The 23,683-nt window shown below is 49.9% G+C and overlaps 2 protein-coding genes across 2 annotated transcripts; both read right to left on the reverse strand.

Moving 5' to 3' along the window:
- Window positions 1–3,846: 3,846 nt before the first annotated feature.
- Window positions 3,847–13,091, reverse strand: kat14 (lysine acetyltransferase 14). The gene is made up of 10 exons (XM_075462441.1): window positions 12,833–13,091; window positions 12,153–12,274; window positions 11,947–12,068; window positions 11,694–11,866; window positions 10,800–11,234; window positions 10,150–10,727; window positions 8,535–8,668; window positions 6,107–6,282; window positions 5,843–6,033; window positions 3,847–4,166 (listed from the first exon to the last, which is right to left on the reverse strand). Exons 1-10 carry the CDS (start codon window positions 13,089–13,091, stop codon window positions 3,993–3,995), a joined length of 2,364 nt encoding a protein of 787 aa, XP_075318556.1. The 3' UTR covers window positions 3,847–3,992.
- Window positions 13,018–18,573, reverse strand: pet117 (PET117 cytochrome c oxidase chaperone). Its single transcript, XM_075462459.1, has 3 exons — window positions 18,384–18,573; window positions 13,171–13,325; window positions 13,018–13,102 (listed from the first exon to the last, which is right to left on the reverse strand). The coding sequence occupies exons 1-2, from the start codon at window positions 18,477–18,479 to the stop codon at window positions 13,176–13,178; spliced, it is 246 nt and encodes an 81-aa protein (XP_075318574.1). The 5' UTR covers window positions 18,480–18,573; the 3' UTR covers window positions 13,018–13,102; window positions 13,171–13,175.
- Window positions 18,574–23,683: the final 5,110 nt, after the last annotated feature.

Genomic DNA, 23,683 nt, shown 5'->3' on the forward strand with positions numbered 1-23,683 from the left:
AGATGTTACTGCAAATGTGCAGATGTTACTACAGATGTGCAGATGTTACTACAGATGTGCAGATGTTACTGCAGATGTTACTATAGATGTGCAGATGTTACTGCAGATGTGCAGATGTTACTATAGATGTGCAGATGTTACTGCAGATGTTACTACAGATGGGCAGATGTTACTGCAGATGTGCAGATGTTACTACAGATGTGCAGATGTTACTGCAGATGTTACTACAGATGGGCAGATGTTACTGCAGATGTGCAGATGTTACTACAGATGTGCAGATGTTACTGCAGATGTTACTATAGATGTGCAGATGTTAATATAGATGTTACTACAGATGTGCAGATGTTAATATAGATGTTACTATAGATGTGCAGATGTTACTGCAGATGTGCAGATGTTACTATAGATGTGCAGATGTTACTACAGATGTGCAGATGTTACTGCAGATGTGCAGATGTTACTACAGATGTGCAGATGTTACTGCAGATGTTACTACAGATGGGCAGATGTTACTGCAGATGTGCAGATGTTACTACAGATGTGCAGATGTTACTGCAGATGTTAATATAGATGTTACTACAGATGTGCAGATGTTACTATAGATGTGCAGATGTTACTACAGATGTGCAGATGTTACTGCAGATGTGCAGATGTTAATATAGATGTTACTACAGATGTGCAGATGTTACTGCAGATGTTACTATAGATGTGCAGATGTTAATATAGATGTTACTACAGATGTGCAGATGTTATTGCAGATGTGCAGATGTTACTATAGATGTGCAGATGTTAATATAGATGTTACTACAGATGTGCAGATGTTATTGCAGATGTGCAGATGTTACTGCAGATGTGCAGATGTTACTATAGATGTGCAGATGTTACTGCAGATGTGCAGATGTTACTACAGATGTGCAGATGTTACTACAGATGTGCAGATGTTACTATAGATGTGCAGATGTTACTGCAGATGTGCAGATGTTACTATAGATGTGCAGATGTTACTGCAGATGTTACTACAGATGGGCAGATGTTACTGCAGATGTGCAGATGTTACTACAGATGTGCAGATGTTACTGCAGATGTTACTACAGATGTGCAGATGTTATTGCAGATGTGCAGATGTTACTGCAGATGTGCAGATGTTACTATAGATGTGCAGATGTTACTACAGATGTGCAGATGTTACTGGAGATGTTACTACAGATGTGCAGATGTTACTATAGATGTGCAGATGTTACTGCAGATGTGCAGATGTTACTGCAGATGTGCAGATGTTACTATAGATGTGCAGATGTTACTGCAGATGTTACTACAGATGGGCAGATGTTACTGCAGATGTGCAGATGTTACTACAGATGTGCAGATGTTACTACAGATGTGCAGATGTTACTGCAGATGTTACTACAGATGGGCAGATGTTACTGCAGATGTGCAGATGTTACTACAGATGTGCAGATGTTACTACAGATGTGCAGATGTTACTGGAGATGTTACTACAGATGTGCAGATGTTACTATAGATGTGCAGATGTTACTGCAGATGTGCAGATGTTACTATAGATGTGCAGATGTTACTGCAGATGTTACTACAGATGGGCAGATGTTACTGCAGATGTGCAGATGTTACTACAGATGTGCAGATGTTACTGCAGATGGGCAGATGTTACTGCAGATGTGCAGATGTTACTATAGATGTGCAGATGTTACTGCAGATGTTACTACAGATGGGCAGATGTTACTGCAGATGTGCAGATGTTACTACAGATGTGCAGATGTTACTGCAGATGGGCAGATGTTACTGCAGATGTGCAGATGTTACTACAGATGGGCAGATGTTACTGCAGATGTGCAGATGTTACTACAGATGTGCAGATGTTACTGCAGATGTTACTATAGATGTGCAGATGTTAATATAGATGTTACTATAGATGTGCAGATGTTACTGCAGATGTGCAGATGTTACTATAGATGTGCAGATGTTACTACAGATGTGCAGATGTTACTGCAGATGTGCAGATGTTACTACAGATGTGCAGATGTTACTGCAGATGTTACTACAGATGGGCAGATGTTACTGCAGATGTGCAGATGTTACTACAGATGTGCAGATGTTACTGCAGATGTTAATATAGATGTTACTACAGATGTGCAGATGTTACTATAGATGTGCAGATGTTACTACAGATGTGAGATGTTACTGCAGATGTGCAGATGTTAATATAGATGTTACTACAGATGTGCAGATGTTACTGCAGATGTTACTATAGATGTGCAGATGTTAATATAGATGTTACTACAGATGTGCAGATGTTATTGCAGATGTGCAGATGTTACTATAGATGTGCAGATGTTAATATAGATGTTACTACAGATGTGCAGATGTTATTGCAGATGTGCAGATGTTACTGCAGATGTGCAGATGTTACTATAGATGTGCAGATGTTACTGCAGATGTGCAGATGTTACTGCAGATGTGCAGATGTTACTATAGATGTGCAGATGTTACTACAGATGTGCAGATGTTACTACAGATGTGCAGATGTTAATATAGATGTGCAGATGTTACTACAGATGTGCAGATGTTACTACAGATGTGCAGATGTTACTACAGATGTGCAGATGTTAATATAGATGTGCAGATGTTAATATAGATGTTACTACAGATGTGCAGATGTTACTATAGATGTGCAGATGTTACTACAGATGTGCAGATGTTACTACAGATGTGCAGATGTTAATATAGATGTGCAGATGTTAATATAGATGTTACTACAGATGTGCAGATGTTACTATAGATGTGCAGATGTTACTACAGATGTGCAGATGTTAATATAGATGTTACTATAGATGTGCAGATGTTAATATAGATGTTACTACAGATGTGCAGATGTTAATATAGATGTTACTACAGATGTGCAGATGTTACTATAGATGTGCAGATGTTAATATAGATGTTACTACAGATGTGCAGATGTTACTATAGATGTGCAGATGTTACTACAGATGTGCAGATGTTAATATAGATGTTACTATAGATGTGCAGATGTTACTACAGATGTGCAGATGTTACTGCAGATGTGCAGATGTTACTACAGATGGGCAGATGTTACTGCAGATGTGCAGATGTTACTACAGATGTGCAGATGTTACTACAGATGGGCAGATGTTACTGCAGATGTGCAGATGTTACTGCAGATGTGCAGATGTTACTATAGATGTGCAGATGTTACTACAGATGTGCAGATGTTACTGCAGATGTGCAGATGTTATTGCAGATGTGCAGATGTTACTACAGATGTGCAGATGTTAATATAGATGTTACTACAGATGTATAGATGTTATTGCAGATGTGCAGATGTTACTACAGATGTTACTGCAGATGTGCAGATGTTACTACAGATGTGCAGATGTTACTGCAGATGTGTAGATGTTACTATAGATGTGCAGATGTTACTACAGATGTGCAGATGTTACTGCAGATGTTACTGCAGATGTGCAGATGTTACTGCAGATGTGCAGATGTTACTATAGATGTGCAGATGTTACTGCAGATGTGCAGATGTTACTATAGATGTGCAGATGTTACTGCAGATGTGCAGATGTTAATATAGATGTTACTACAGATGTGCAGATGTTAATATAGATGTTACTATAGATGTGCAGATGTTACTATAGATGTGCAGATGTTACTACAGATGTTATTGCAGATGTGCAGATGTTACAAACTGGTGTAATGCAGCCACGCAGTGACTCTGCGCCTGAAACTGAAGCCATGCTCTGACTCAGAGGATCAGCATCTTTGGATCTTTGGAGCAGAAATGCGAGTCAGACACCTTCCACCAACTGGCTCCAAACAGAAACTAACTTTTAATCAGAAGATGGACAAAAAAAAGTTTTCTGAACAGCAGAAGGAAACAAACACATTCAACACATTTACAGAGCAACACACTGTTCGGGTTCTGAAAGCGGTCCCAAAAGAACCCGGTTGTGTCAGCGCCTCAGCCGCAGGAAGAAGGCGTGCCGGCACTCCGTGCTGTCCACAGGGTAGTACTTATCGTAGAAGTCCAGGATGTACTCCTCGGCCTTGAAGCCAAACTTCTGGTACAGCAGCATGGCGGGGTTACTGGCCGACACGTGCAGCGTCACGTCCTTCCCCATGCACGTCTGAAAGAAACAGCACAGGTCAGCAGAGCCCACGTGCACGTCTGAAAGAAACAGCACAGGTCAGCAGAGCCCACGTGCACGTCTGAAAGAAACAGCACAGGTCAGCAGAGCCCACGTGCACGTCTGAAAGAAACAGCACAGGTCAGCAGAGCCCACGTGTGTAATGGTTATAAATATGTTTTACTGAAATAAATAAATAAATAAATAAATATGTTTACTGAAATAAATAAATAAATATGTTTACTGAAATAAATAAATAAATAAATATGTTTACTGAAATAAATAAATAAATATGTTTACTGAAATAAATAAATAAATAAATATGTTTTACTGAAATAAATAAATATGTTTACTGAAATAAATAAATAAATAAATATGTTTACTGAAATAAATAAATAAATATGTTTACTGAAATAAATAAATAAATAAATATGTTTACTGAAATAAATAAATATGTTTACTGAAATAAATAAATATGTTTACTGTTGAACACAAAGAAAGAATATACTAATTGGTTAAAAAGTGTTTTGTTTTCATTCATGGCGCTGCCTGGAGAGAAGCAAGAACACATCGTTATTTGTGGCTTTTGTAGAAGAGAACTTGTGATAGCATTAGCACATTATTGCTACTCTGGTCTTGCAATGACAGAGCGGTAGAAAAATGCATTAAAACAATAACGCGTTTAAAATGCCAATACTTTAATATTATTCATTGATGTTTATATTTATTAAATATGTTTATTTTTCATTGTACATTGTTTTCTTAGAGTGATTTCTTCAAAGTTTGTTTTGAGAGTCTCATTTGATTATGTCTGAGTTAGCGAAGGGAAACCTGTTGCTGCTGCTCGTCCATTACAACTCTGGACAGTAACATCGTGTCATGTGTCTTATTTCCCCTTTGAAGGTAAACTCTTTGCTTATTAATATATTTTATGTCTGTACTCATGTTCTCTGTGTTTTATGAAATAAGGTTGAAGTTAAATCTGTTTAGAGTAACAATGTTGGCTCGAGTATGTGCAGCTCCACCGAACTTTTCCTCGCCATAGTTTTCTTGCCAGCTGTGTATGTGTAATGTTGAGCACTCAGGAAAGGTAACTGTTGAATATAAGAATACTTCACTCATGTTTGTAAATGCACAGTGCAGCTTGTGTTAATATTATGTTAGTGCTGTAATAATACAGTTTGTTGTGCATGTTAAGGGTACACCACATGGATTTGTGTATTGCATTGAGATTCTGGCAACTAATATAAAGTTGTAATTTAGTCTTATTCATATATGTTGTACCATTTTATTTGATGCTTTGTTGCTAAAAAATATTCTTCTTGTGAAAAATGACATTCCAACACTGGACGTGACGACAGTAATGTTATCGGTAATAATGTTATAATGTTATCGGAAAACAGAGTCTCTGCAGTCAAAGGCTTCTTCAGTTTGGATAAAAAACGGACCGCTACAGGAAATCTTTCCTGCCCACAGCCATCAGCATCTATAAGAACTCTTTGATTTAATTGAGTTACATCAACATTTAATTTCCCTCTGGGATAAATAAAGTATTTTTGAATTGAATTGAATTGAATAACATCGTGTCTTGTGTCTGTTCTTCACTGTTCCCCTTTGAAGGAGGTGGAGGTGTAACACGTGCACGTCCCAGGTCAGCCCCAGACCGGCGGTCTCACCTGGATCAGGTGGTAGATCATGAAGGTCCCGATGCCGGCCCGCCTCCACTCGGGGTGGACCAGCAGGAAGGAGATGTAGGCCTCGTTGTATTTGACGTCAGGCACCATGAAGCCGAAGCCGACCACCACCTTCTTATAGAGGACCACCACGCTGAAGTCCGGGTACTGCAGGCACTCGGACAGGTCCACACCTGGGGGGGCGCAGGAGAGGTGAGCCAAAGGACGGGTGGGGGGACGGGGGCAGGAGGAAGGGGACTGTGCTACCTGGCCAGAAGCTGTCGTGGCACATGGCGTTGACGGAGGGGATGTGGTTCGGGCGGACGTAGCAGTAGTCGATGGGGGCCTCGGGTTCGGGGGCCCAGTCCGGATCCTTCCTGTGAGGATGCGCTCGGATCTCAGCCAACAGCCGGAGCTTCACCGGGCGACTCTCAAAGTCCCTCCTGAGGAGCAACAACACAAGTTCAACCTCGGCCGGACCCAGGGAACCTCGGCCGGGCCCAGGGAACCTCGGCCCGACCCAGGGAACCTCGGCCCGACCCAGGGAACCTCGGCCCGGCCCGGCCCAGGGAACCTCGGCCCGACCCAGGGAACCTCGGCCCGGCCCGGCCCAGGGAACCTCGGCCGGACCCAGGGAACCTCGGCCGGACCCAGGGAACCTCGGCCCGACCCAGGGAACCTCGGCCGGACCCAGGGAACCTCGGCCCGACCCAGGGAACCTCGGCCGGACCAGGGAACCTCGGCCCGAACCAGGGAACCTCGGCCGGGCCAAGGGAACCTCGGCCCGACCCAGGGAACCTCGGCCGGACCAGGGAACCTCGGCCCGAACCAGGGAACCTCGGCCGGGCCCAGGGAACCTCGGCCCGACCCAGGGAACCTCGGCCGGGCTAAGGGAACCTCGGCCCGACCCAGGGAACCTCGGCCCGACCCAGGGAACCTCGGCCGGGCTAAGGGAACCTCGGCCCGACCCAGGGAACCTCGGCCGGGCCCAGGGAACCTCGGCCCGACCCAGGGAACCTCGGCCGGGCTAAGGGAACCTCGGCCCGACCCAGGGAACCTCGGCCCGACCCAGGGAACCTCGGCCGGGCTAAGGGAACCTCGGCCCGACCCAGGGAACCTCGGCCGGACCCAGGGAACCTCGGCCGGGCCAAGGGAACCTCGGCCGGGCCCAGGGAACCTCGGCCCGACCCAGGGAACCTCGGCCGGGCTAAGGGAACCTCGGCCGGACCCAGGGAACCTCGGCCGGGCTAAGGGAACCTCGGCCCGAACCAGGGAACCTCGGCCGGGCTAAGGGAACCTCGGCCCGACCCAGGGAACCTCGGCCGGACCCAGGGAACCTCGGCCCGACCCAGGGAACCTCGGCCGGACCCAGGGAACCTCGGCCCGACCCAGGGAACCTCGGCCCGAACCAGGGAACCTCGGCCGGGCCAAGGGAACCTCGGCCGGACCCAGGGAACCTCGGCCGGGCCAAGGGAACCTCGGCCCGACCCAGGGAACCTCGGCCGGACCCAGGGAACCTCGGCCCGACCCAGGGAACCTCGGCCGGGCCAAGGGAACCTCGGCCCGACCCAGGGAACCTCGGCCCGACCCAGGGAACCTCGGCCGGACCCAGGGAACCTCGGCCCGACCCAGGGAACCTCGGCCGGACCCAGGGAACCTCGGCCCGACCCAGGGAACCTCGGCCGGGCCAAGGGAACCTCGGCCGGGCCCAGGGAACCTCGGCCCGACCCAGGGAACCTCGGCCGGACCCAGGGAACCTCGGCCCGACCCAGGGAACCTCGGCCGGACCCAGGGAACCTCGGCCGGGCTAAGGGAACCTCGGCCGGACCCAGGGAACCTCGGCCGGGCTAAGGGAACCTCGGCCCGAACCAGGGAACCTCGGCCGGGCCCAGGGAACCTCGGCCGGGCCAAGGGAACCTCGGCCCGGCCCGACCCAGGGAACCTCGGCCCGGCCCGGCCCAGGGAACCTCGGCCCGACCCAGGGAACCTCGGCCCGGCCCAGGGAACCTCGGCCCGGCCCAGGGAACCTCGGCCCGGCCCGACCCAGGGAACCAACCCAGGGCACCTCAGGGAACCTAGGCCCGACCCAGGGAACCTCAGGGAACCTCGGCCGGGCTAAGGGAACCTCGGCCCGACCCAGGGAACCTCGGCCCGACCCAGGGAACCTCGGCCGGGCCCAGGGAACCTCGGCCCGACCCAGGGAACCTCAGGGAACCTCGGCCCGACCCAGGGAACCTCAGCCGGGCCCAGGGAACCTCGGCCCGACCCAGGGAACCTCGGCCGGGCCCAGGGAACCTCGGCCCGACCCAGGGAACCTCAGGGAACCTCGGCCCGACCCAGGGAACCTCAGGGAACCTCGGCCCGACCCAGGGAACCTCGGCCCGACCCAGGGAACCTCGGCCCGACCCAGGGAACCTCAGCCGGGCCCAGGGAACCTCGGCCCGACCCAGGGAACCTCGGCCGGGCCCAGGGAACCTCGGCCCAACCCAGGGCACCTCAGGGAACCTCGGCCCGACCCAGGGAACCTCAGGGAACCTCGGCCCGAACCAGGGAACCTCAGGGAACCTCGGCCCGACCCAGGGAACCTCAGGGAACCTCGGCCCGACCCAGGGAACCTCAGGGAACCTCGGCCCGACCCAGGGAACCTCAGCCGGGCCCAGGGAACCTGTGCCGGCAGGTTTTCAGCAGCGTTTACCTGATGTACGGCTTCAGGATGCGGGACGTATACGGACTCTTGATGCTCTGGTCCAAACCGCACTCGGCTCCCATCAGACGATGCCAGAAGGAGACGGAGTTCTGCCGGACGCCTCGTCTGCTCGATACGTTGGTCTGTGGGGACACACGATTCATAACTAGAAAAGTTCTGAAGAAATTTTGATGGGTGCCTATCTACTGCCCGCCCTATCAACAAACCGTTTAGTTCAGTTAAAGCCGAGAGTCTCCTGTCACATATAAACTTTGAATGAGGTCTCTGTGATGTTGTATGGCTGAGTTATAAGAACTCCAAAATAGGGCAGTTTTTGGCATTTTTGGTTCGTTAAGTGCTTTTCAATCGATTTTCCCATTGCATTGTGGGTATTTTCAAACTTCCCCTCACTATCAGTTTAAAGGAGAAAAGCAGATCAGATTTATAACATGAAGCTGTTATAACAGGGCAGCCATCTTGGCTCTGCCCTCATAAGCAGTCAGAGCAGGCTAACAAGGCGTTGCCCCGGTAACATGAGCAGGTCTGTGTCTGACATGTACGCTCACTATGGCTTCTTAAAATTACACTATAATTTTGACTGCACTCGACTGTCTCGAACAAACGGTCGCTGTTCGAAAAGTAAAAGTCGTATCCGAATAATTCTTGAACCGTCAGCAGCCCAAGAGACGGCAGAAGCCAGCGGTGTCATTTTCATTCGGCTACTATGTGTGGCTCGTTTTTTATGGCAGTTTTAAAATCATTTTTTAACTGAATTTTATGACTTTAGGCATTTATAATGGAAATGGAGAGGCGCCCTCTGGGCTCAGAGGCAATTTGTGAGAAATCTGTGTAGCAGAGCTCAATGACTGTGAGTTTGTGTGAAAGAGGACAAAAATGCCTACGTTTTGAAGTAAAATTTGTCCAGATCGGGCAGATATTTTGGACACGAAAGACATTTCTTCGAGGAATTGGTGCAGTATCGAATATAGAGAGGATTTGAGTGTGAGAGACACCTCAGCTGAGATGTAGTCTTCCTAAAACGTAAACTGCCGTTGTGTAAAAGCTGTATAATATATCAACAAACCCTTTTGTTCAGTTAAAGCCGAGAGTCTCCTGTCACATATAAACTTTGAATGAGGTCTGTGTGATGTCGTATGGCTGAGTTATAAGGCCTCTAAAATAAGTGCTTTTCAATGCATTTTCCCATCCACGATTTCCCCACTTTTTCCCATTTGAGTTTGAGTTTATTTAAAGCAGGGACAATACATATTAATGAACATATACATGTAAATATGCAAGATTATAGCCAATGGCTAATTTCCATCTTTAGTCCCTTTGGCAGATTGATGTCAACAACATAGGATAGTAAAATCACTAAATAGCACTATTTTGCGGGAATCCCTTAGAGCCAAACATCATTGCACACCGATCGAGGTCGTTGCGCACGCAGTGGTGTGCTTTTTATGCCGGTCGGCCCATCGGTGTCGGACTAGTAGCGAACCGGATTTTAGGGCGGAAACGGGAGAATAATAGTCCAGCACAGGAGTAATTTGGGCACCCGTAATGAAACGATTTTAATGACACGAACAGCACGAAATAACTCGATATTCACTTTGGCGCCTACCTGGAAGCGGTCGAGGATTCGCAGCTCCTGGCTGCTGGTGCAGTACTTCCCCTCGACTCCGCCCACCACCTGCGCCCCCACCTCCTGGGCGCCGTAGATCCCCCCCACCAGGCTGAGGGCGGCGCTGACCGCCCGGTCCACGTCCAGCAGGGGGAGCCCTCTCTGGCGCTTGGCCTGGCGGACCAGCAGCTTCCTGTGAAGGCGTTTGGCCTGCGGCGTGACGGCGAGGGCGAGCGGGCAGGCGTCCAGCCGCCGCAGCAGCATCCTCTCTTCGTACAGGCTGAGGGCGGCGTAGCGCGTGCCGACGCCACCGGCGCTGTCGGCCTTCTCGGGATGAGCCATCCTCCGGCGCTCGGCCCCCCCGGCGCCGGCGACCCCCCCAGCGGACAGAGGCGGGGCTTTGCCCCGGACCACCGGCTCGTCGAACTCGTCTTCGCGCTCGCGGCTGTCGTCGTCCTCGCTGTCTGCTTCCCGTTTGATGTGAGGTGGCGGTGGGCGGAGCTTCTTGCGGGCGCTGGGAGGAGGGATGTACTCCATCCCCGGGTCGATCATCCCTTCCGTCTCCATCTCCTCGTCATCTGGAGGACGCCACATCGGTGATTACAGCACAGCAACATCACAGCACCCGGACGATGGCGGCGGTCACTCACCGTGGAACAGCGCCTGCGGCGGCATGGCGTCGGGGATCAGGTCCGCCTCCGACAGCAAGCTCGGTGTGGCCGAATGAGAGGCCGGCGTCCCGGGGGCGGAGAAGTCAGGGGAGGGTGACGGCGACGGGCTGGTGAGCGGCGTTCTGTCCGAGGAGCTGAGCGAGGAGAAATCGATGACCTCGCCTTTCTCCAGGACCAGATCGGGGCGCCGCCCTGCGCCCCCGCCGCGACCTCCGGCCAGCTTGACGGGCGTGGAGGAGGCGCTGCGGTCGGCGTAGCCTCCCACCGCCTCCTTCTGCGCCCGCCGGATGTCCTTGGCCTCCTGCGTGCGGCAGCGCTTCTCCTTCAGCTGCATGGCGCTCTCCACGGGGTTCCGGGCGCCGCGCTTCCTCAGACCCTCCACGGTGATGATGGGGTCCAGCGGCGGCTTGGAGGCTGCGAATCAGAAACAGCTCAGCGGGGGGCCGTCCCACCTGGGCGCTCCGGTGTGGACCGCCTCACCTAGGAGCTCCGGTGCGGACCGCCTCACCTAGGAGCTCAGGTGTGGACCGTCCCACCTAGGAGCTCCGGTGTGGACGGTCCCACCTAGGAGCTCCGGTGTGGACCGTCCCACCTAGGAGCTCCGGTGTGGACCGTCCCACCTAGGAGCTCCGGTGTGGACGGTCCCACCTAGGAGCTCCGGTGTGGACCGTCCCACCTAGGAGCTCCGGTGTGGACCGTCCCACCTAGGAGCTCCGGTGTGGACCGTCCCACCTAGGAGCTCCGGTGTGGACCGTCCCACCTAGGAGCTCCGGTGTGGACCGTCCCACCTAGGAGCTCAGGTGTGGACCGTCCCACCTAGGAGCTCCGGTGTGGACCGTCCCACCTAGGAGCTCCGGTGTGGCTGCAGCTCACCTTTGGTCCTGGTGGCGGACTTCTCCGCCTCGGGCCTCAGCGTGGGCGGTCGGTTCTGGACCAGCTTCCACCAGCCGGGTTCCCCGAACTCCTGCGCTCCGGAGCGGAAGAAGGTGGGACTGCCGACCGACAGGCAGCCGGCGACCGTGCTCCACCACGTGGACGTCTTCTTCCTGCGGAGGACAGATCACCGAGGATGACGCCATCGCCACCGAGGCTCCAGAACCGAACGGACCGTTTAACGCCGGCTCACCTGGTTCCCAGCAGGAAGTTCCAGTGCCGACCAATGAAAGCACAGATGTCCTCCTTCCACCTGAAGTAGCCCTGGCGGCCCGTCCCCTCCAGAGACAGGTTGTACATGGCCAGCATCACCACCTGACACACGGGACACGCTTCTCTGTAATCGATGCTGAGCTGAGGCCTCTGTGTGGGCGTGGCCACAGTGTGGGCGGAGCCTACCTGCTGCCAGGTGAGCCTCATCCTCTCGAAGCTCTCCTTGCTGTCGTCGGCGCAGTCGCTGCAGACGAACTTGAAGAAGTTGTCTCCTTTCAGGTAGCTGGGCTGCTCCCCACGGAGCTGAGCTGCAAGCAGGGACAGTTACACCTGGGGGCCAAACACACCTGGGGCCACCCAAACACACCTGGGGCCCCATACACCTGGGGGCCACATATACACCTGGGGGCCACATATACACCTGGGGAACCCAAACACACCTGGGGCCACATACACACCTGGGGCCACATACACACCTGGGGCCCCATACACACACCTGGGGAACCCAAACACACCTGGGGAACCCAAACACACCTGGGGAACCCAAACACACCTGGGGCCACATACACACACCTGGGGGCCCCAAACACACCTGGGGCCACATACACACACCTGGGGGCCCCAAACACAGGACTATCACATGGCTGGGTGTCAGATTGTGGACCGACAGGTTCCAGCTGCAGATCAATCAGAACCTGTTCTGACCTCAGTTATCAGCCCCCACAACCAACCGACCGACCGACCGACCGACCGACCGACCGACCGACCGACCGACCAGTCAACCAATCGATCAACCCACCCACCCACCCACCTAGGACTGAATGATGCTGCTGAACCCAGGAGGTCCAGGTCCAGGACTGGCTCACCTGCAGGGACCCACTTGTGGCAGCGGTCACAGTAGAAGGACATGTCCTCGCCGGCCCAGCCGCCGTCCGCCTCCTCCCCCATGTCGCTGGTCAGGGAGTCTCCGCTCTGGTCATGCGACAGGTCTACGGAGCCCTGGTCCTCCGACTCCACGATCAGCAGCGTCTCCCCCTCCACCTCGCCCTCCTCCAGGCCCTCTGAGGCCGACGTGCAGGCCGCCTCGTCCTCGCCGCCCGCCAGCGGCTCGCTGCTGCTGTCCATGGCCGGGACACCTGCGGAGGACACGCACCGATGTTACAGGAAGGACAGGAAGCCGCCATCAGAGACCGTTTCAGAGTACCTGCCTCAGGTGTCCTGGGGGCGGAGCCTCGCCTCCCGGCGCCGCCTCTCCTCCTCCAGCTGCTGGGTCAGAACCCTCTGCTCCTCCAGCAGCCTCAGGTTCTCCTTCTTACGCTCCAGGCGCTCCAGATCCCGGATCACGCCCTCGTGGAGACGCTGGAGAAGAGATAAAAAAACTGATAAAAACCCTTCTTCCTGTTCCTGGGAGCATATATCAGGGCGTCTGAGGTGTAAAACTCCTTCTTCCTGTTCCTGGGAGCATATATCAGGGCGTCTGAGGTGTAAAACTCCTTCTTCCTGTTCCTGGGAGCATATATCAGGGCGTCTGAGGTGTAAAACTCCTTCTTCCTGTTCCTGGGAGCATATATCAGGGCGTCTGAGGTGTAAAACTCCTTCTTCCTGTTCCTGGGAGCATATATCAGGGCGTCTGAGGTGTAAAACTCCCTAGAAACACAACCCCGTTTGACTCTACCTCCTCCTCTAAGCCCCGCCCACTCCCATCCACCCTGCCGGACAGATGAAGCCAGCTTCTGGTGGAAATGTTCTGCTGTCAGCTGCTCTGAGGAACATGCATCTTCCATCCAGCAGCAGCCTCAGAGGATATCAGAGCCCAGTGGATAAACTCTATCTGAGGCTAATGTTCCAGCAGAGTTAGCTAAAGACTGTGGATAAACTCTATCTGAGGCTAATGTTCCAGCAGAGTTAGCTACAGACTGTGGATAAACTCTATCTGAGGCTAATGTTCCAGCAGAGTTAGCTAAAGACTGTGGACGAACTCTATCTGAGGCTAATGTTCCAGCAGAGTTAGCTAAAGACTGTGGATAAACTCTATCTGAGGCTAATGTTCCAGCAGAGTTAGCTAAAGACTGTGGATAAACTCTATCTGAGGCTAATGTTCCAGCAGAGTTAGCTAAAGACTGTGGATAAACTCTATCTGAGGCTAATGTTCCAGCAGAGTTAGGTACAGACTGTGGATGAACTCTATCTGAGGCTAATGTTCCAGCAGAGTTAGCTAAAGACTGTGGATGAACTCTATCTGAGGCTAATGTTCCAGCAGAGTTAGCTACAGACTGTGGATGAACTCTATCTGAGGCTAATGTTCCAGCAGAGTTAGCTAAAGACTGTGGATGAACTCTATCTGAGGCTAATGTTCCAGCAGAGTTAGCTAAAGACTGTGGATGAACTCTATCTGAGGCTAATGTTCCAGCAGAGTTAGCTAAAGACTGTGGATAAACTCTATCTGAGGCTAATGTTCCAGCAGAGTTAGCTAAAGACTGTGGATAAACTCTATCTGAGGCTAATGTTCCAGCAGAGTTAGCTACAGACTGTGGATGAACTCTATCTGAGGCTAATGTTCCAGTAGAGTTAGCTAAAGACTGTGGATAAACTCTATCTGAGGCTAATGTTCCAGCAGAGTTAGCTAAAGACTGTGGATAAACTCTATCTGAGGCTAATGTTCCAGCAGAGTTAGCTAAAGACTGTGGATAAACTCTATCTGAGGCTAATGTTCCAGCAGAGTTAGCTAAAGACTGTGGATAAACTCTATCTGAGGCTAATGTTCCAGCAGAGTTAGCTAAAGACTGTGGATAAACTCTATCTGAGGCTAATGTTCCAGCAGAGTTAGCTAAAGACTGTGGATAAACTCTATCTGAGGCTAATGTTCCAGCAGAGTTAGGTACAGACTGTGGATGAACTCTATCTGAGGCTAATGTTCCAGCAGAGTTAGCTAAAGACTGTGGATGAACTCTATCTGAGGCTAATGTTCCAGCAGAGTTAGCTAAAGACTGTGGATGAACTCTATGAGGCTAATGTTCCAGCAGAGTTAGCTAAAGACTGTGGATAAACTCTATCTGAGGCTAATGTTCCAGCAGAGTTAGCTAAAGACTGTGGATAAACTCTATCTGAGGCTAATGTTCCAGTAGAGTTAGCTAAAGACTGTGGATAAACTCTATCTGAGGCTAATGTTCCAGCAGAGTTAGCTAAAGACTGTGGATAAACTCTATCTGAGGCTAATGTTCCAGCAGAGTTAGCTACAGACTGTGGATAAACTCTATCTGAGGCTAATGTTCCAGCAGAGTTAGCTACAGACTGTGGATAAACTCTATCTGAGGCTAATGTTCCAGCAGAGTTAGCTAAAGACTGTGGATAAACTCTATCTGAGGCTAATGTTCCAGCAGAGTTAGCTACAGACTGTGGATGAACTCTATCTGAGGCTAATGTTCCAGTAGAGTTAGCTAAAGACTGTGGATAAACTCTATCTGAGGCTAATGTTCCAGCAGAGTTAGCTAAAGACTGTGGATAAACTCTATCTGAGGCTAATGTTCCAGCAGAGTTAGCTAAAGACTGTGGATAAACTCTATCTGAGGCTAATGTTCCAGCAGAGTTAGCTAAAGACTGTGGATAAACTCTATCTGAGGCTAATGTTCCAGCAGAGTTAGCTAAAGACTGTGGATAAACTCTATCTGAGGCTAATGTTCCAGCAGAGTTAGCTAAAGACTGTGGATAAACTCTATCTGAGGCTAATGTTCCAGCAGAGTTAGGTACAGACTGTGGATGAACTCTATCTGAGGCTAATGTTCCAGCAGAGTTAGCTAAAGACTGTGGATGAACTCTATCTGAGGCTAATGTTCCAGCAGAGTTAGCTAAAGACTGTGGATGAACTCTATGAGGCTAATGTTCCAGCAGAGTTAGCTAAAGACTGTGGATAAACTCTATCTGAGGCTAATGTTCCAGCAGAGTTAGCTAAAGACTGTGGATAAACTCTATCTGAGGCTAATGTTCCAGTAGAGTTAGCTAAAGACTGTGGATAAACTCTATCTGAGGCTAATGTTCCAGCAGAGTTAGCTAAAGACTGTGGATAAACTCTATCTGAGGCTAATGTTCCAGCAGAGTTAGCTACAGACTGTGGATGAACTCTATCTGAGGCTAATGTTCCAGCAGAGTTAGCTAAAGACTGTGGATAAACTCTATCTGAGGCTAATGTTCCAGCAGAGTTAGCTACAGACTGTGGATGAACTCTATCTGAGGCTAATGTTCCAGCAGAGTTAGCTACAGACTGTGGATAAACTCTATCTGAGGCTAATGTTCCAGCAGAGTTAGCTAAAGACTGTGGATAAACTCTATCTGAGGCTAATGTTCCAGCAGAGTTAGCTAAAGACTGTGGATAAACTCTATCTGAGGCTAATGTTCCAGTAGAGTTAGCTAAAGACTGTGGATAAACTCTATCTGAGGCTAATGTTCCAGTAGAGTTAGCTAAAGACTGTGGATAAACTCTATCTGAGGCTAATGTTCCAGCAGAGTTAGCTACAGACTGTGGATGAACTCTATCTGAGGCTAATGTTCCAGCAGAGTTAGCTACAGACTGTGGATGAACTCTATCTGAGGCTAATGTTCCAGCAGAGTTAGCTACAGACTGTGGATGAACTCTATCTGAGGCTAATGTTCCAGCAGAGTTAGCTAAAGACTGTGGATAAACTCTATCTGAGGCTAATGTTCCAGCAGAGTTAGCTAAAGACTGTGGATAAACTCTATCTGAGGCTAATGTTCCAGCAGAGTTAGCTAAAGACTGTGGATGAACTCTATCTGAGGCTAATGTTCCAGCAGAGTTAGCTAAAGACTGTGGATGAACTCTATCTGAGGCTAATGTTCCAGCAGAGTTAGCTACAGACTGTGGATGAACTCTATCTGAGGCTAATGTTCCAGCAGAGTTAGCTAAAGACTGTGGATAAACTCTATCTGAGGCTAATGTTCCAGCAGAGTTAGCTAAAGACTGTGGATAAACTCTATCTGAGGCTAATGTTCCAGCAGAGTTAGCTAAAGACTGTGGATAAACTCTATCTGAGGCTAATGTTCCAGCAGAGTTAGCTACAGACTGTGGATGTGCAGCAGAAACTTTTCATCCCACTGTTTTAACAACTTGGTCCAGTTCAACGCTGGACTGAAGAAACTGAGCCACAAAGAGGATCAGTTCCAACTCTCAGAGCCTGAACTCCAGAGCAGGGATATGGAAGCATCTGAGATCAGAAACGTGTTACAGACTGACTTTAACCTGCTTAGAAAAGTTCCTCATTTATCAACAGCGTCAGTTTGTTTCTGTGAACTTAACAAACCAAACTAAGCCGTTTGGTCTCCAGGGTTTGACCTTATGGGGGCAACTGTCCTTCTCACAGAGGAGACACAACAGGAAGTGCACAGCATCTGTCCCCGCACCTTCAGAATAAAGGTGCAGCTGAGAGACGTCCTCATCAAACAGCTGATTATTATTCAGCCACACTGAAAAACTTCTGATAAATTCTGCTCCAAGACAACCATGAAATCTGTTTTCTAATTATTCACAGAAACCATCTCAGCTGATAAATGCTCTTCTCTTTTTATTTGATTTAAATCTTTACTGCAACGAATGTTAGAGTATTACATTTATTGTAGAGAAATATGACATTATTTATTCATTTATTATTATTACTATTATTATTATTTACCCTACTCTTCATACTGTAGATTTGTTTATAGCTGATGTTTATTCTCTATTTTTATTCTATTTGCTTGTTTTCCCTTTAATTGTTTACATCTTTTATACGGTACGCTGTCGCAACACAATAATTTCCCAAATTGGGATGAATAAAGTATCTATCTATCTATGTCAACTAAATCTGTAAATATATATATGTATAATCTACATTTCTTTTGTTCGTACAGCTGTTCAGCATGTTTAAAGATGTTTCCTTTCTTAATTTGCTTTTGTTTTTCTCCTTTGAATAAACCCATCAGAGCGATTTTTTATCTTTTTCATTGTGGTTTCTGCTCCTCACATAACTCACACAGAAAATTAATTATGAATAATTAAGTTTCAAAAGTGATTTTGTCAGCAGAAAAAGTTTAAAACAGAGAAAAATAATTAGCTTCTTCTCTGCGGTTCAACTGAAGCGGCTCTATTGTGAGGCTCTTATTTTGAAAATCCGAACCGGAAGCTAATGCTAACTCGCTGCTAGCTTGACAGACGCAGCTGAAAATATTTATTTGTATTTTCTAAACGGTTCCTGTTCGGTCCAGTCTGAGCTGGAAGCCCGCGGCGGCTCCGTTAAACACCGACACTTGGAGCGGGAAACGCTCAGCGAACCTCCCCAAACAGCTAACTATGAGCCCGCATGTCACTAGTTCGGTCCCCGTTGGACCGGCTCGGCCCCCGTTAGACCGGCTCGGCCCGGCCCGGCTCACCTCTCTGTCCCAGGACTGGTTCAGATGCACCGCAGCCACCGTGCTCAGAGTCACAACCACAGACAATCCTAGAACCACTTTAGAGGTCGTAGACATCACGTTATCTTTCGTTTCACATTAGCCAGCGGCTAACTGGCTCCGTTGGAGGAGCTTCTTCTTCTGCTGCTGCTGCTTTTTCCGTCTTCGTTTTCTTCTTCGGTCAATGGTAGAAAGAACTGCGAACAGCGCCCCCTGCCGGCGGAGATGAATGGTGAAAAAGGCTTGTAGAGAAACACAGAATTAATAGTAAGATTAAATTAGTGTAGGTTCAAGATTAAACTAAACCTGTCTGTGATGTTTTAAACTTAGATAACTTCATCTTTTCTTTCATTTTACACAAACACTTTTGTTTTGGATATACGTGCAGTTGTACCTAATTTAAAAATAAACATATAAGAGTCAACACTGGAGTAGTAGTGGTTTATAGTTCAGCTGCTGGATCAGGGGTTCACTTAGTTTCTCACACACTGCTGCTACCGGCTGCTGGATCAGGGGTTCACTTAGTTTCTCACTGCTGCTACCAGCTGCTGGATCAGGGGTTCACTTAGTTTCTCACTCACTGCTGCTACCAGCTGCTGGATCAGGGGTTCACTTAGTTTCTCACTGCTGCTACCAGCTGCTGGATCAGGGGTTCACTTAGTTTCTCACTCACTGCTGCTACCAGCTGCTGGATCAGGGGTTCACTTAGTTTCTCACTCACTGCTGCTACCAGCTGCTGGATCAGGGGTTCACTTAGTTTCTCACTCACTGCTGCTACCAGCTGCTGGATCAGGGGTTCACTTAGTTTCTCACACACTGCTGCTACCAGCTGCTGGATCAGGGGTTCACTTAGTTTCTCACTCACTGCTGCTACCAGCTGCTGGATCAGGGGTTCACTTAGTTTCTCACTCACTGCTGCTACCAGCTGCTGGATCAGGGGTTCACTTAGTTTCTCACTGCTGCTACCAGCTGCTGGATCAGGGGTTCACTTAGTTTCTCACTCATTGCTGCTACCAGCTGCTGGATCAGGGGTTCACTTAGTTTCTCACTCACTGCTGCTACCAGCTGCTGGATCAGGGGTTCACTTAGTTTCTCACACACTGCTGCTACCAGCTGCTGGATCAGGGGTTCACTTAGTTTCTCACTCACTGCTGCTACCAGCTGCTGGATCAGGGGTTCACTTAGTTTCTCACTCACTGCTGCTACCAGCTGCTGGGTCAGGGGTTCACTTAGTTTCTCACACACTGCTGCTACCAGCTGCTGGATCAGGGGTTCACTTAGTTTCTCACTCACTGCTGCTACCAGCTGCTGGATCAGGGGTTCACTTAGTTTCTCACTGCTGCTACCAGCTGCTGGATCAGGGGTTCACTTAGTTTCTCACTCATTGCTGCTACCAGCTGCTGGATCAGGGGTTCACTTAGTTTCTCACTGCTGCTACCAGCTGCTGGATCAGGGGTTCACTTAGTTTCTCACTCATTGCTGCTACCAGCTGCTGGATCAGGGGTTCACTTAGTTTCTCACTCACTGCTGCTACCAGCTGCTGGATCAGGGGTTCACTTAGTTTCTCACTCACTGCTGCTACCAGCTGCTGGGTCAGGGGTTCACTTAGTTTCTCACACACTGCTGCTACCAGCTGCTGGATCAGGGGTTCACTTAGTTTCTCACTCACTGCTGCTACCAGCTGCTGGATCAGGGGTTCACTTAGTTTCTCACTGCTGCTACCAGCTGCTGGATCAGGGGTTCACTTAGTTTCTCACTCATTGCTGCTACCAGCTGCTGGATCAGGGGTTCACTTAGTTTCTCACTGCTGCTACCAGCTGCTGGATCAGGGGTTCACTTAGTTTCTCACTCATTGCTGCTACCAGCTGCTGGATCAGGGGTTCACTTAGTTTCTCACTGCTGCTACCAGCTGCTGGATCAGGGGTTCACTTAGTTTCTCACTCATTGCTGCTACCAGCTGCTGGATCAGGGGTTCACTTAGTTTCTCACTCACTGCTGCTACCAGCTGCTGGATCAGGGGTTCACTTAGTTTCTCACACACTGCTGCTACCAGCTGCTGGATCAGGGGTTCACTTAGTTTCTCACTCACTGCTGCTACCAGCTGCTGGATCAGGGGTTCACTTAGTTTCTCACTCACTGCTGCTACCAGCTGCTGGGTCAGGGGTTCACTTAGTTTCTCACTCACTGCTGCTACCAGCTGCTGGATCAGGGGTTCACTTAGTTTCTCACTGCTGCTACCAGCTGCTGGATCAGGGGTTCACTTAGTTTCTCACTCATTGCTGCTACCAGCTGCTGGATCAGGGGTTCACTTAGTTTCTCACTCACTGCTGCTACCAGCTGCTGGATAAGGGGTTCACTTAGTTTCTCACTCACTGCTGCTACCAGCTGCTGGATCAGGGGTTCACTTAGTTTCTCACTGCTGCTACCAGCTGCTGGATCAGGGGTTCACTTAGTTTCTCACTCATTGCTGCTACCAGCTGCTGGATCAGGGGTTCACTTAGTTTCTCACTCACTGCTGCTACCAGCTGCTGGATAAGGGGTTCACTTAGTTTCTCACTCACTGCTGCTACCAGCTGCTGGATCAGGGGTTCACTTAGTTTCTCACTCACTGCTGCTACCAGCTGCTGGATCAGGGGTTCACTTAGTTTCTCACACACTGCTGCTACCAGCTGCTGGATCAGGGGTTCACTTAGTTTCTCACTGCTGCTACCAGCTGCTGGATCAGGGGTTCACTTAGTTTCTCACTGCTGCTACCAGCTGCTGGATCAGGGGTTCACTTAGTTTCTCACTCACTGCTGCTACCAGCTGCTGGATCAGGGGTTCACTTAGTTTCTCACTCACTGCTGCTACCAGCTGCTGGGTCAGGGGTTCACTTAGTTTCTCACACACTGCTGGTACCAGCTGCTGGATCAGGGGTTCACTTAGTTTCTCACTCACTGCTGCTACCAGCTGCTGGATCAGGGGTTCACTTAGTTTCTCACTGCTGCTACCAGCTGCTGGATCAGGGGTTCACTTAGTTTCTCACTCATTGCTGCTACCAGCTGCTGGATCAGGGGTTCACTTAGTTTCTCACTGCTGCTACCAGCTGCTGGATCAGGGGTTCACTTAGTTTCTCACTCATTGCTGCTACCAGCTGCTGGATCAGGGGTTCACTTAGTTTCTCACTCACTGCTGCTACCAGCTGCTGGGTCAGGGGTTCACTTAGTTTCTCACACACTGCTGCTACCAGCTGCTGGATCAGGGGTTCACTTAGTTTCTCACACACTGCTGCTACCAGCTGCTGGATCAGGGGTTCACTTAGTTTCTCACTCACTGCTGCTACCAGCTGCTGGATCAGGGGTTCACTTAGTTTCTCACTCACTGCTGCTACCAGCTGCTGGGTCAGGGGTTCACTTAGTTTCTCACTCACTGCTGCTACCAGCTGCTGGATCAGGGGTTCACTTAGTTTCTCACTGCTGCTACCAGCTGCTGGATCAGGGGTTCACTTAGTTTCTCACTCACTGCTGCTACCAGCTGCTGGATCAGGGGTTCACTTAGTTTCTCACTCACTGCTGCTATCAGCTGCTGGATCAGGGGTTCACTTAGTTTCTCACTCACTGCTGCTACCAGCTGCTGGATAAGGGGTTCACTTAGTTTCTCACTCACTGCTGCTACCAGCTGCTGGATCAGGGGTTCACTTAGTTTCTCACTCACTGCTGCTACCAGCTGCTGGATCAGGGGTTCACTTAGTTTCTCACACACTGCTGCTACCAGCTGCTGGATCAGGGGTTCACTTAGTTTCTCACACACTGCTGCTACCAGCTGCTGGATCAGGGGTTCACTTAGTTTCTCACTCACTGCTGCTACCAGCTGCTGGATCGGGGGTTCACTTAGTTTCTCACTCACTGCTGCTACCAGCTGCTGGATCAGGGGTTCACTTAGTTTCTCACACACTGCTGCTACCAGCTGCTGGATCAGGGGTTCACTTAGTTTCTCACTCACTGCTGCTACCAGCTGCTGGATCAGGGGTTCACTTAGTTTCTCACTCACTGCTGCTACCAGCTGCTGGATCAGGGGTTCACTTAGTTTCCCACTCACTGCTGCTACCAGCTGCTGGATCAGGGGTTCACTTAGTTTCTCACTCACTGCTGCTACCAGCTGCTGGATCAGGGGTTCACTTAGTTTCTCACTCACTGCTGCTACCAGCTGCTGGATCAGGGGTTCACTTAGTTTCTCACTCACTGCTGCTACCAGCTGCTGGATCAGGGGTTCACTTAGTTTCTCACAGACTGCTGCTACCAGCTGCTGGATCAGGGGTTCACTTAGTTTCCCACTGCTGCTACCAGCTGCTGGATCAGGGGTTCACTTAGTTTCTCACTCACTGCTGCTACCAGCTGCTGGATCAGGGGTTCACTTAGTTTCTCACTCACTGCTGCTACCAGCTGCTGGATCAGGGGTTCACTTAGTTTCTCACTCACTGCTCCTCCCAGCTGCTGGATCAGGGGTTCACTTAGTTTCTCACTGCTGCTACCAGCTGCTGGATCAGGGGTTCACTTAGTTTCTCACTCACTGCTGCTACCAGCTGCTGGATCAGGGGTTCACTTAGTTTCTCACTCACTGCTGCTACCAGCTGCTGGATCAGGGGTTCACTTAGTTTCTCACTCACTGCTGCTACCAGCTGCTGGATCAGGGGTTCACTTAGTTTCTCACTCACTGCTGCTACCAGCTGCTGGATCAGGGGTTCACTTAGTTTCTCACTCACTGCTGCTACCAGCTGCTGGATCAGGGGTTCACTTAGTTTCTCACTCACTGCTGCTACCAGCTGCTGGATCAGGGGTTCACTTAGTTTCTCACTGCTGCTACCAGCTGCTGGATCAGGGGTTCACTTAGTTTCTCACACACTGCTGCTACCAGCTGCTGGATCAGGGGTTCACTTAGTTTCTCACACACTGCTGCTACCAGCTGCTGGATCGGGGGTTCACTTAGTTTCTCACTCACTGCTGCTACCAGCTGCTGGATCGGGGGTTCACTTAGTTTCTCACTCACTGCTGCTACCAGCTGCTGGATCGGGGGTTCACTTAGTTTCTCACTCACTGCTGCTACCGGCTGCTGGATCAGGGGTTCACTTAGTTTCTCACACACTGCTGCTACCAGCTGCTGGATCAGGGGTTCACTTAGTTTCTCACTCACTGCTGCTACCAGCTGCTGGATCAGGGGTTCACTTAGTTTCTCACACACTGCTGCTACCAGCTGCTGGATCAGGGGTTCACTTAGTTTCTCACTCACTGCTGCTACCAGCTGCT

The sequence above is a fragment of the Odontesthes bonariensis genome, chromosome 4 (genome assembly GCF_027942865.1).
Source record: "Odontesthes bonariensis isolate fOdoBon6 chromosome 4, fOdoBon6.hap1, whole genome shotgun sequence".
Taxonomy (NCBI): domain Eukaryota; kingdom Metazoa; phylum Chordata; class Actinopteri; order Atheriniformes; family Atherinopsidae; genus Odontesthes; species Odontesthes bonariensis.